At 40.3% G+C, this 12,537-nt stretch overlaps 1 protein-coding gene across 4 annotated transcripts in view; it reads right to left on the bottom strand.

The window, feature by feature from the left end:
• The window catches only part of LOC123503748 (tyrosine-protein phosphatase 99A-like), a 783,535-nt gene that overhangs the window by 479,986 nt on the left and 291,012 nt on the right, over positions 1–12,537 (bottom strand). For all 4 annotated transcript variants that reach the window (XM_045253746.1, XM_045253744.1, XM_045253747.1 and 1 more), the window contains exons 2-3: positions 9,872–9,975; positions 7,713–7,926 (exon numbers count right to left, since the gene is read on the bottom strand). In XM_045253746.1, coding sequence (XP_045109681.1) covers positions 7,713–7,926; positions 9,872–9,975 — 318 coding nt within the window. The remainder of the gene's footprint in view (positions 1–7,712; positions 7,927–9,871; positions 9,976–12,537) is intronic.

Raw genomic sequence — 12,537 nt, 5'->3', positions numbered from 1 at the left:
GTACAGAATATTGCTTCTTCTTTCCTTAATTAGCGGTCAGGGAGAAACTTGAACACCACATCACCTCGGTCACGCATTCCACAGGTGCAGCAAAAAGATACCCACGAAAATGGAGAGAGAGAGAGAGAGAGAGAGAGAGAGAGAGAGAGAGAGAGAGAGAGAGAGAGAGAGAGAGAGAGAGTTTGTCATCAATGGATACTCACATGACGCCAGGTGATACTCTCTGGAATGACACGTACCTGTGAGGACAAAGAAAAAAATGTGTTATGAATATCTGATGTGAAGCCTAACAGAGAGAGAGAGAGAGAGAGAGAGAGAGAGAGAGAGAGAGAGAGAGAGAGAGAGAGAGAGAGAGAGAGAGAGAGAGAGAGAGAGAGAGAGAGAGAGAGAGAGAGAGAGAGAGAGAGAGAGTCGGCATACAAAGGACAATATTCTTTTCCAGCTTTGGGGCAAACTTTCATCAGGTAATGACTCATGATACTTGCTGTACTTTATAAACGTGATTGTACCTGCGAATCTTTTCACTGAGACTACAATGGACCTACTACATGACATAGCCTGTAGATATGTTGATTTCGTATTCTCACCATTCTCAGATCAAATAATAGCAACTCTCTCTCTCTCTCTCTCTCTCTCTCTCTCTCTCTCTCTCTCAGAATAGTGTTTCCCCTTCATTTCCTTAAAACACTGGCAAGGTTTAATCACTCAGTCATAGAAGTTGATTGGTTGCACACCGGGACAGCCGTGCAGGTCCGTCCGTCACACAGGAACAAGGATTCCCTGGACGGAGAGTAATGCAGAGGAAGGGACTCCTTGCTTCCCTCTCTCTCTCTCTCTCTCTCTCTCTCTCTCTCTCTCTCTTCCTCAGCCAGACTCTTGCCCGCCCCGGGGCTCGTCTGTCTTCTTGGCCGAGATTAATCGTCCCCGAGATATCTTCCTGCAGGATGAATTCCCCTCATGTTTTATTGAAAGTGCCATTAGGAATTCTCGGGACGTGACACGGAACCTCCACGTCCGGGCGGGATTAGTTTTGACGTCCACCACATCATTCAGAGGACAAAAATTAACGTTTCTAAAAGTGCGCGCTCCCGTACCGCTGGAGAAAAGAAAGGAAGCTCGTTTAGCTGTCCAGGATCGTAAAGTATAATGCACCACCGCTCCAGTAAAGCAAGAAAGAAACAAAACTAGAACTGTTAACATCCACTTCAAAAAGTTCCATGATGAGGCTTGAAACTTTAATGGTGATGGTGAGGGGTCTTACTGCACTGCCTGGACCAGAGGAAGGAGGAAGAGGAGGAGGAGGAGAGGAGGAGGAGGAGGAGGAGGAGGAGGGAGGAGGAGGAGGAGGAGGAGGAGGAGGAGGACTTGAAAATAAGGCAGAAGAGAAAGATATGGAAGAAGACTCAAGATGGTAAAGAGGTAGATGAAGAATGATGATGATGAGTAAAAATAAAATATCAACTTTCTTTCATAAACAGTAAGAAACAGATTTAACACAATCGAAATATCATTCAGTAAAAAATAATATATTTACATCTATAATATTTAAACAACTGAGTTAAGAGAATAGATAATATTAAATAACCTTTGGCAATAAATTCAGAAAGAACCTCGTAAGGACAACAGATCCACTGCTATTCGCTTCATGTCTTCCCTTTGTTTACAGCAGGGCGCACTATATAATAAATATCCAACATTTAGTATTGTGGGGTGAATGCAGGCGCCGTCCATCCATTGCCTTCAGACACGCCGAATCATAAAACTGTCTGTGGCGGCAGATAGTTATGAGACCTGAGTGCAGCGTCTCCTGCAATATGTGAAGGAAGCCACTGGTGCTGTCTGGACTGTCAATGTTAGAAACACACGCGAAAGGATTTTATATTTTTTCTTTATATTTCTGCCCTAAAAATTGAAAGAAGGGTCAACCTTATGAAAAAAAATGTACTAAGTATAGTATTGTTTTTACCACTTGTCAGCGATATACCGATGTGTGTACTTGTATCATTCAGACCGCAAGCCAGTTTTAGAAAAGTTGTTTAATAGTATAAGTCTCTTAATAATTACTATTCATATTAGAAATTCCGCTTTTGTATTTTGTATTAGTGTTTTTCTTCGAGTCTCATCTTCTTTTTCTCGTAATAGTAATGTGGATAACTCAAGTAGGAGTATGTCACTGTACACCATATCATTATAACCTAAAAAAAAAAGAAACAATAACTGTGGCAAACACTGACACTCACACACGCCACACTACACTACTATCAAATTCATGGCCTTGTCACAACGGCACACCTGTTCGTGATTTACGTACACCACGGTGCGATGTCCATTCCTATTAGCCGTGACATCTCTAATAGGTCAATAACTACCGCACTCAATAGTTATGATGTATACCTCGCCTCAGATCACTACTTCCCACTACCTACACTCTTCAGATTAAACCACAACCCCTACAAACCTGATCATCTATATCTCGACTAAATTCCTCCCTGTATTATTTTCTTTTCTGGGTTAAAGCGTCTGTATTTCTCAGTTTTACCCTCTCTCTCTCTCTCTCTCTCTCTCTCTCTCTCTCTCTCTCTCTCTCTCTCTCTCTCTCTCTCTCTCTCTCTCTCTCTCTCTCTCTTTCCTCATCTCTTCTTAAGGAGCACCATTATCATATTCCTACGTGATATCTATACATTACAGTAAAATCCCCCTGAACAGTCTCTCTCTCTGCACCTACCCTTTCTTTTTTATTTGTCCCAGCTCTCCATCACATGCTCATTTTCTATCTTCTGCTCTGGTCCTCGTCAAACATGTATCGCAGAGACTTTATCCACTATAATGGTCTCTTTCATATCTCCTGCGCAGCCCCTTCCTCTTGCGCACCTTTCACCTCTAGTCTCGCACAATAAGGTTCGCAGAAAACACAGCCACATATAAGCCTGCGTAGGGTAAGTTTTGTGTCCTTTTGTGTTGTGTTCTGAGCTTGTCTATCTGCCAGTGGTGTGCTGTTCTAGATAAAGTCTGATTGTTTGCACCTATTTTTCTCACCTTCTTCTCCTTATGTTGTGTTTATTAATGGCTTGAAACGTTTATATATGTCTGTCTGTTCGCCTGTCTGTCTTTATAAATGATTCTTCGCACACACACACACACACACACACACACACACACACACACACACACAAAGTCACAGGCCACGTCCCTAGTTTCCCTGCATGTGGTCAAGGGGAGTGAAAGGGTCTAAGGAAAGGGGCTGGATATCCCTCACCGCAGACACGTTCTATTTTATCACACGAGGAAAAAGAGGAACTTTATACAACTATTTTTTTGGTGAGTGTGTGGTTTCCTTTTGTTTTCTTTTATTTTTCTAGCTTTTTGGCGCGTACGGAACAAAGACAGTGGCGCAGAGAGAGAGAGAGAGAGAGAGAGAGAGAGAGAGAGAGAGAGAGAGAGAGAGAGAGAGAGAGAGAGAGAGAGAGAGAGAGAATTATATAGACAGACGGACGAAAATGAAACTTCTTACACTAAAAAATGCATTGAGTAAGTGACTGACTGACTGATTCACTGACTGACTTGTACACACATTGACAAACAGACAAACAAACGGACAGTAATTAGACAGGCAGGTAAGACAGACAAACAAGTATATAAATAAAAAACCAAGCAATTTTAGTATGTAACAGCGACATACATACTTCAAAGACGGACATAACATTCATTAACAATACATTTAGACAGAAAAAGAACAAATAAAACCAAAAAAAAGGACAGACACAAAACACATCGACACAGAACAAAGACATACATAATACATTAGCAGATTAATCTATGCTGAAAAAAATAATAAAAAAATAATTACCTTTTTACTACTGGGACACATTTTTACCTTGAAATTTGTATATGATTAGACTATTTTATTGACATTAGGAGGGTCTATGGAGGTCAGAAGATTAATGGCCAGAGTCTTCATTATTTTAATCTCTAAATGAGATTCTGAAGCTGTATAAAATCACCAAATAGTAAACAGAGTGAATATGGAAACGCGTCATGGTACTGAAGGGTTAAAACTTTCACATGTAAAAGCAAATAACTAACTGGTTGTTCTCTGCTAAGGGTGGAGGTGAGTGGGAGCGAGTGGGAACCATTGCGTTGCTTCATACATTTTTTTTTCAACACAAATAATATTGTGTGCTAATAGACGTGTTTGATTTTTCACCTAATCTCATCAGAAAATTGACAATTACAAAGGCTCGTTTCTAATTAGTATTAATATTCTATTCGAAATACGCTGAAGCAAAAATGTAGTGCGTGCATATGAATTCTGGGAAGTGAAGCAATAAAAATAAAATTGTTTCGTGTTTCAAAATGGAGCTAAATTTTTTTTTCCATTTGCGGTGTATGTCTGTGTTTTTAAAGAACGAAACAAAAAATGAAAGAAAAGAGAGAAAGGGAGGGAGAAAGAAAAAGAAAAAACGAAAAAAACGAAAGGAAAAACTAAAATAAAAAAAATAAGGAAACCAGATCCTCATGCAAACACAGGCGGAGGAACAAGATTTGCAGAATCGTACTTACTAAATACAAAACTAGCCATTTACTCCGACCTGTGTATACCAGCGACGCAGTGTGGTTGTAGCAAGAAAACAATCAATGCAACATACAACACCTATTAATTAATCTCTACACTTACTAAGATGACATTTTTCAAACCCAAAGGAATTAACAGAACAAAGAGTGTCACCTGAGCAAATAACAGTTTTGGTAGGAGTAGAGTAAATTTAAGTGAAGGTTTAGAATGAGACGGAGAGTAGACAAATGAATGAGTAAAAGCTTAAGTCAATGGAAGTGTTACCATGTTGGCGTGTCTCCATATAGTGTAGAAGTTCACCGTGACAGATTCAGTGAAAGAGGCAAGTCAAGGGAACATGGTATCTGGTTATGCTACATCCTTCACCTTTCATGCTTCTTTTCAATTAGGGCTTGAGAGAGATTCCATTTGCAAAGCTATCGAACTCGTTTGGAAATAAGCACCTTAAAGAAAAATTGATGGGAAATCTGTTTTACTTTGACACGTGACGGATTAATCTCTGGAGGTGGTTGGCGGGAGTTGCTTCATTCAGCGGGGGAAGAAAATAAAAAGTTTTCCATCAATTAACACCACTGATATCAATCATAATTATCGATTGTTTACGAATTAATTATACCGACAATGCGGAATTGTATATGTGAGGAAATTGTTCGGATGTGTTACAGCGAGCACATGGGTAGCTGCGTCGTGCGTGGCTCACTTGCACAGAGGGTGGTTGGAAGGACACGGCAAAGCGGGGGAAATGTCACGCTCGAACCCCTCTTGAGTGGCTTTCCTTCCCGCCGACTAAGAGTTCACCGCCTTGCCTGTGAGCATGAAAACGGCGCCGATTTGCACACTTGAAGCCATTGCTCTAAAAGGTTTGGGTTAAAATTTTCCCATTGCCATTCCGGATGCACTCCTCGCCACGCTCTCACCTCTCCGCTGAACCTTCCGCCTCCTGCCCCTTTCTCCTCGCAGACGTCTTGAAGGAGTGTACACATCAAAATGCATTCCACGATAAAAAGTCCCCATGTAAAAGGATCTGGTTAATATATACATGTTCGCCTTTTTCAGGCCATCTGGTTCCTTGAGCCACTACCTGCTGGGGCACTCTGCACATTTTGATGAATTGACTATCATCATCTTAGACAGAAAAAGTTCCCCACAGTTTAAAGGAAAAAATGTTGCAGTGCATATTGCAAGAAAAGCTTCTGCCTGATGGTGGTGGTGGTGGTGATGAATAAACATCTGACATCGACTGAAATTAATTCTGCAGCACAAAGATCAGGTGTCACGTCCAGGGCAGTGTCAATTCCAGGTGAGAGGTCCCGCTCGCCCCGCCCCGCCCGTTTCTGTCCCCCACTTGCCGTACTGGGAACGCAACTGCCGTGTTCAGGTGCGAGGCCATGGCAGCGCAGTGAGTAAACTTCAAATTTCAAATCCTTATTAACATTGTTGTTGTTAGCTGATTAGAAACAAATAAATAAATATACGATATCGATAAGATGATTGCTAGAGCTTCTTACAATTTTACACTAAGCAGTGCAAAGTGGAAGATATCATATGGACGTTATTTAAAAAGAGCCTCCCGTGATGTCAGGTAATTTACTTTTATACATCTAATTTATCTATATTCATTGTCTTAGTTACAGAGTTTACACACACACACACACACACACACACACACATAGAAGGATTCCCAAGTACACGTGCACTGGGAATGGAAAACTTGTAGAGAAAATGAAATTCGTACGCGTGTAAACGTGTGCGTGAGTCCGCAGCTTTAGTCGGGATTATATGAACGTGTTTGCCTAGGGAAGGCTGCCTGCTGACGACCCGCGGGTGTTAGTTCAATGGCCTGACTAGCAACAACCTGATCGCTGCCCCCTGGGCCGTCCTATCACGTCCCCTGTTCACGCATCCAATTTCCCGGCTAGCCCCTCGGCGGCTCCGCGCGCGCCTGACACATCCATGAAGGCCATGCTAAAACTTTTGGAAATGAATTACAGATACTGACACGGCAAGGCATGAAACTGATAGATAACTATTTACATGTTAATGGAAAGTTATAAAGCAGTTCAATCAACGCTGAGTTACTTAATATATAACATATTATCCTTTTAAAGGATGAAAATATGAATGAGGAATGAAGAGCAAGTCTCTCTCTCTCTCTCTCTCTCTCTCTCTCTCTCTCTCTCTCTCTCTCTCTCTCTCTCTCTCTCTCTCTCTCTCTCTCTCTCTCTCTCTCTCTCGCACAACATAAATTCTGATTGGCTTTACCAGCTAATCTTCCCCCAAATCACACTGATAGCAACAATAGTAATCATTGTTACATATGTCACAAAACTGCCACGTTCAAGAAATCATAAACCAAGGGATATATGAACTGCTGCTTTTTTGTCAGAGGAATTATTACTGTGTATCATCACAAGCTATCCTTATACGCGATTATTTTCAAGTCTTTTCGTTTTTCACTGCGATATATTTCCCTCGTCATGAAAGAAACTTAATATGGATTATTGTCAAAAGCATCCAACACGTAAGAAAGAAAACCGTTGTGACTGAATCCCAAAAATGTTTAATCAAGACTCGAGATTAATGAAAAACGAAAAGATAAAATTTCATATTGCAATCAACATGAAATATAAACTCCATTACTATATGCAGGAATAACGAACTGTTCAAATTACTGCGTTACACCGAGCAGCCCCGTCACACAAGACCAACACACACACACACACACACACACACACACACACACACACACACGTGGCATCTCAGTATTTTGCCACATGTTTCTGCTAGCTTGAAAACACTTTGGAATTCTCACAGTAACTATATACATTGGTTGCTGAGATGTTTTGGTGGCTTTCCATATCCATCTTTTCATAGCGCGAGAGAAACACTAGCTTAGGTCCAGAAACTTTGAGTAAAAAGGAGATTATAGACTGACTAACATAACGAACACAAGAATGACGGGTGTTACATGACGCAGAATATTAATATGGTTAGAATGTTAAAGCCATCTAAGGGAAAATAATCATAATAATCTGTAGCCTTTGAAAAGAGTCATAAGAGCAAAACGATTAAGAGAAGTTGTCATAAGGATGGTGGTACATGAACCTTAGCACATCCACACACACGTACACGCACTCACCTTGCACAACGAGACGGACGGGGCGCAGCGACTCATCCTTGTTGTTAACGCGGCAAAAATACACGCCGGAGTCTGAGGCGAGCACCGGCTTGAAGGAGAGGCTGAAGGTGTCCGGAGATAGGGACATGCGGCCCTCGTGGTGGAAGAGGGTCACTGATTCTGTCCTGTACTCCACCAGCTTCACCTCATGCGAAACTATCGCCTCTCCCGGCAGCTGTGAGGGGAGAGAGGGGGAGGAAGGAGGTTACAGTTAGCAGGATATTACTCGAGAAACACAAGCAGGAAGCAAAGTCTCGTATTAGTGGAAAGTTGCACTAACTTTCCACTTCGCTTTCCTGGAATCATGAACGTGCTCATAGAAACTTACTCACCGGACTGGAAAAAAAATGAAAAAGCAATGAATCAATAGCACTGAGAGAGAGAGAGAGAGAGAGAGAGAGAGAGAGAGAGAGAGAGAGAGAGAGAGAGAGAGAGAGAGAGAGAGAGAGAGAGAGAGAGAGAGAGAGAGAGAGAGAGAAAAAAAACTCAGACAATGTCATTAGCAACAGTGGGAATTAGTGCTCTATTATGCAATTTTCAGCTGAGAGATTCGCTCTTGTCTATTAATAACGTGGTCTTGTGCGAGGTTGTGATGTGGAGACGTGTTCAGGATCGGAGTATCGCACTGCTGAGTCGCGGGCCACCTGACAACCAATCAAGTATTTTCCTTGTCAAATATGTAGGAATCTTGCTAATTTGTCACTAGGAACATGAAAACATTCTTAAAAAAACTGTGTAAATTATTAGAAGCCGGTATTCAGAAACGCTTCGGTCTCTCTTTCTCACCACGACAGTTTTCCAAGACCACAAACACGATCAGCCAAATTCTCAAGAGTATTTTCTTAGTCAAATATGTAGGAATCTTATTTATTTGTCACTAGGAACATGAAAACATTCTTAAAAACCTGTGTAAATAATTATAAGCCGATATTAAGATACGCCTTGCTCTCTCTCTCTCTCTCTCTCTCTCTCTCTCTCTCTCTCTCTCTCTGCCTACGACTATAGACTATACACAAGACAGTCATAATCGCACGCAATCAAGAAATTTTGATAATGAACGTGACTAACAAAGAACACAAACGATGGTTAAGAAATGATTTAGGAATGTGCGTGCGTGAATCTAACCTAACCTAACCTAACCCAATATTCTGATTTGATGTTTCTAATAATATGCATTGAGTTATTATCATTATTCTTCCTATTTTTATTTGTCTCATTTCGTCTCTGAATACACTTGGTCATTCAACTTTTAAGGACTTTAACGTATGCTTAAGGAGGACGAAACATAGATTTTAAAAGTATTGGCTGAGATGAAAGCACAAAACAAGGCTTACGTTTGCAAAGGAAGGTTTTACATAAGAGAGAACTGTCGTCAATATGTCAGCAGTAATGGCAATAAGCAGCTTTGAATCTGAAGCACACGGAAGGAAAGGCGATATACTCATTATACTATTTGGAGGATGACTAAATCACCCAGTCATAGATGTCAAGACTCTCAGAGAAAATGGACGTGAAAGAATTTAAAAGGAAGTGGAGAGTTTTCAATCTGTAAAATATAAGTAATGGTGAATAATGTAGATTTATGAAGTGAACCGGAATACTGATGCCCTCTGATAAAATAGTATTAGACTAGCAGAAAGGAAAGGCGAAAGATATCTAAATCTCGTGCATCTTATTCAGGACGGGAGTGTTGAGGAAGATAGAGGAGAGAATGAACTGGAATGGCGATATTAGGAAGATGAGCAATACAGAAGCGGGAAATGATGGATCTGACTGTAGCCTGCCTGCAAGAAGAAGAAGAAGAAGAAGAAGAAGATGATGATGATGATGATGAGGACGAAGACGAAGAAGAAGAGGAAGAAGAAGAAAAAAAACGAAAAGGAAGACAAAGAAGAAGAAAATGACGAAAGAAGAAGAAGAAGAAGAAGAAGAAGAAGAAGAAGAAGAAGAAAACGAAAAAGATCAGGAACAAGAATAAGAACACAAGAAAGGAAAAAGGAAAGATGAAGTAGAATTGGTAAAACAGGAGGAGGAGGAGGAGGAGGAGGAGGAGGAGACGGCAAGTGAGGTTAACCAGGAATACGAAGCACAAATTGGCTGACATCATGCTCGACACTCACCTGGCATTCCTGACACTTCCACTCGAGGAGCAACACGTAGGTGTCCTTGGCGGCGGGACACTCCAGGGTCACGTTCCCGCCCGCCCTGACCACCGTGGTTGTTCCTGCGGAGAGACAGAATGTTTTGGTCAGCGTCAAGAAATTATGAACTCTGAAACGTACTTGAAATGCTGCTATGCTGAAATATTATAACTTCTACTTGAAATGCTGCTATGCTGAAATATTATAACTTCTACTTGAAATACTGCTATTCTAAAATATTCTAAACTTGTACTTGAAATACTGCTATGCTGAAATATTCTAAACTTGTACTTGAAATGTTGTTATGCTGAGATATTATTTTTGTGCTGGAAATGCTGCTACACTGAAATATTATAACCTTGTGCTGTTATGTTGAAATATTATGACCTATGACCTACTATTACCTCTATTACTACTACAACAACAACAACAACAACAACAACAACAACAACAATAACAACAAAAACAACAACAACAACAACTACTACTACTACTAATAATAATAATAATAATAATAATAATAATAATAATAATAATAATAATAATAATAATAATAATAACAATAATAATAATAATAACAACAATAATACTAACTATACACTAACACGACTGTATTCAATATAATTATAGATTTATATATGAACACAACTAACAACAACTAAACTTCCGAGAGTCATCTAACACAAGACAACAAAGAGCGCCATGAATTAACACATATCGATGCAGCGCCGGGACAAACAACAGGAATAAATGTCAGGCACACACACTTCCACTTTTTCATTTAGGCCACAAACAATTACCTACTACAAAAATGTTCACGCGTCAAGTTGGGTGTGCATTTAAACATACAAGCACACATCACTGCACCAAATGGACATCAAAGAGAAGTAAGTCAATGGAACACTTTTATTTTTCTCTCTAGTCCATTTTTTTTTTTTTTTTTTTTTTTGCACATCCTGATATGACACGCCTTTTGTTCTACGCTGAAAGATAGGCCGGCATGAGAGGAGCACTTTCTCACAGAACCAGAGAGAAAGAAGCGTAAAATATCTAATAATTTCATTGTTTATACAGTTGTACAATTCCCTGCCATCTCTTAGTGTTCAATATAAATGGGAAGGAGGAGGGAGGAGGAGGAGGAGGAGAAAGAGGAGGAGGAGAAGCAAGAGAGAGAAACAATAAAACTCGATGCTACTCGGAATGAAGACAAAGGCTGTCTCATTATTTTTGTGGTATAAGGAAATGGTGGTGATACATTAAGGAAAGGCCGGGAACAAATTCAAAATGAGGTTATTCAGAGAAAATTTCATTTCACGCCCTATTTCTATCAGTATTATTAACTTAGGAAGCCGCAGTGAAGGAGGGGAAGAGAGAGAGAGAGAGAGAGAGAGAGAGAGAGAGAGAGAGAGAGAGAGAGAGAGAGAGAGAGAGAGATTCTTACTATTCTTTTCCTCACCCACGTTACCTAAGATTTACAGAAAGCATGTTTTGTAGAATCATAAATTTGTCTCTAAATGCCTAAAAGTTGTTAAAGGGATGAAGGAAAAGCAAAAAAGGCAAAAAGAGGAAGGAAAGATGAAGCGAGGAAAAAGGCAGAAGGGAAGAGAAGAACGCAGAAAGGAAGGAACGAACAAACGAAGGGAGGGAGAAAGGAAGAAAGAGAGGGAGGAAAGAATAGATAAAAGGAAAGAGGGATGAAAGAAACGATTAAATTGAGAATGGAATAAATTAACGAAACAATGAAAAAGGAGGAAAAAAAACGAAGAAAGGAAAAATAAATAAGTGAACGAAACACAGAAAGACAGTAAGAAAGAAGAAAGAAAAAAATATAAATAAAAAAAAGAGTACAAGGCAAACAGATAAGAAAACCACAACATTTAATACCACCATCCCAATAAACAACCTCCACCACTATCATCACCAAATCACTGCACCAACTCCACCTACCACTACTATCATTACACCATTCCTTACACCACCGCCTGCGATCCACCACCACAACACTGCCATTACCACCACCACAACCACCACTACCATTACCACCACACACACACATACACACAACCACAACCCACCACTTCTGTAACGGTGAGCAGTTTTACGAGAAAGGAGAACTGGATGATACAGTGATCTCTCTCTCTCTCTCTCTCTCTCTCTCTCTCTCTCTCTCTCTCTCTCTCTCTCTCATACTACTTTCATCTACTTACTTTCAAAATCCGATGGTACATATATGAAATTAGAAGAAAACCCTTGAGAAATAGTAATGATGCGTGTTATTGTTATCAGTTCCTGTATCTCCTCTTTCCTTTCAACAATCTACCTTCCTCTATTGTGTCTTTCTCTGTCTTTCCTTCCCTTCCGTCTATTCCCAGCTTGCCTTCCTATTCCCTGTACCTTATTTCATCAGCCGCCTCTACTATCTCCCTCTGCTCCTCCCTACCACAGGCTTTATATATTCCACAAGTAGTATGTTGACAAAGGAAAGGGAAGGATAAGTAGGGGGAAGGTACATGCTCTTATTGTTGATTGAAGTGCGCCGGTGGTGATTCTGATAAAATGAGAAAGATATCCACGGTAATGTAAATTGAGTAAGTTTGTGTTCTGTTGTTGCCTCTTGTACTATTTTTCTTCTTTTATGTGTATTT

The sequence above is a fragment of the Portunus trituberculatus genome, chromosome 14, assembly GCF_017591435.1.
Source record: "Portunus trituberculatus isolate SZX2019 chromosome 14, ASM1759143v1, whole genome shotgun sequence".
Classification (NCBI taxonomy): domain Eukaryota; kingdom Metazoa; phylum Arthropoda; class Malacostraca; order Decapoda; family Portunidae; genus Portunus; species Portunus trituberculatus.
Note: the sequence above shows the minus strand (reverse complement) of the source record. Positions and strands in the feature narration are given on the sequence as shown.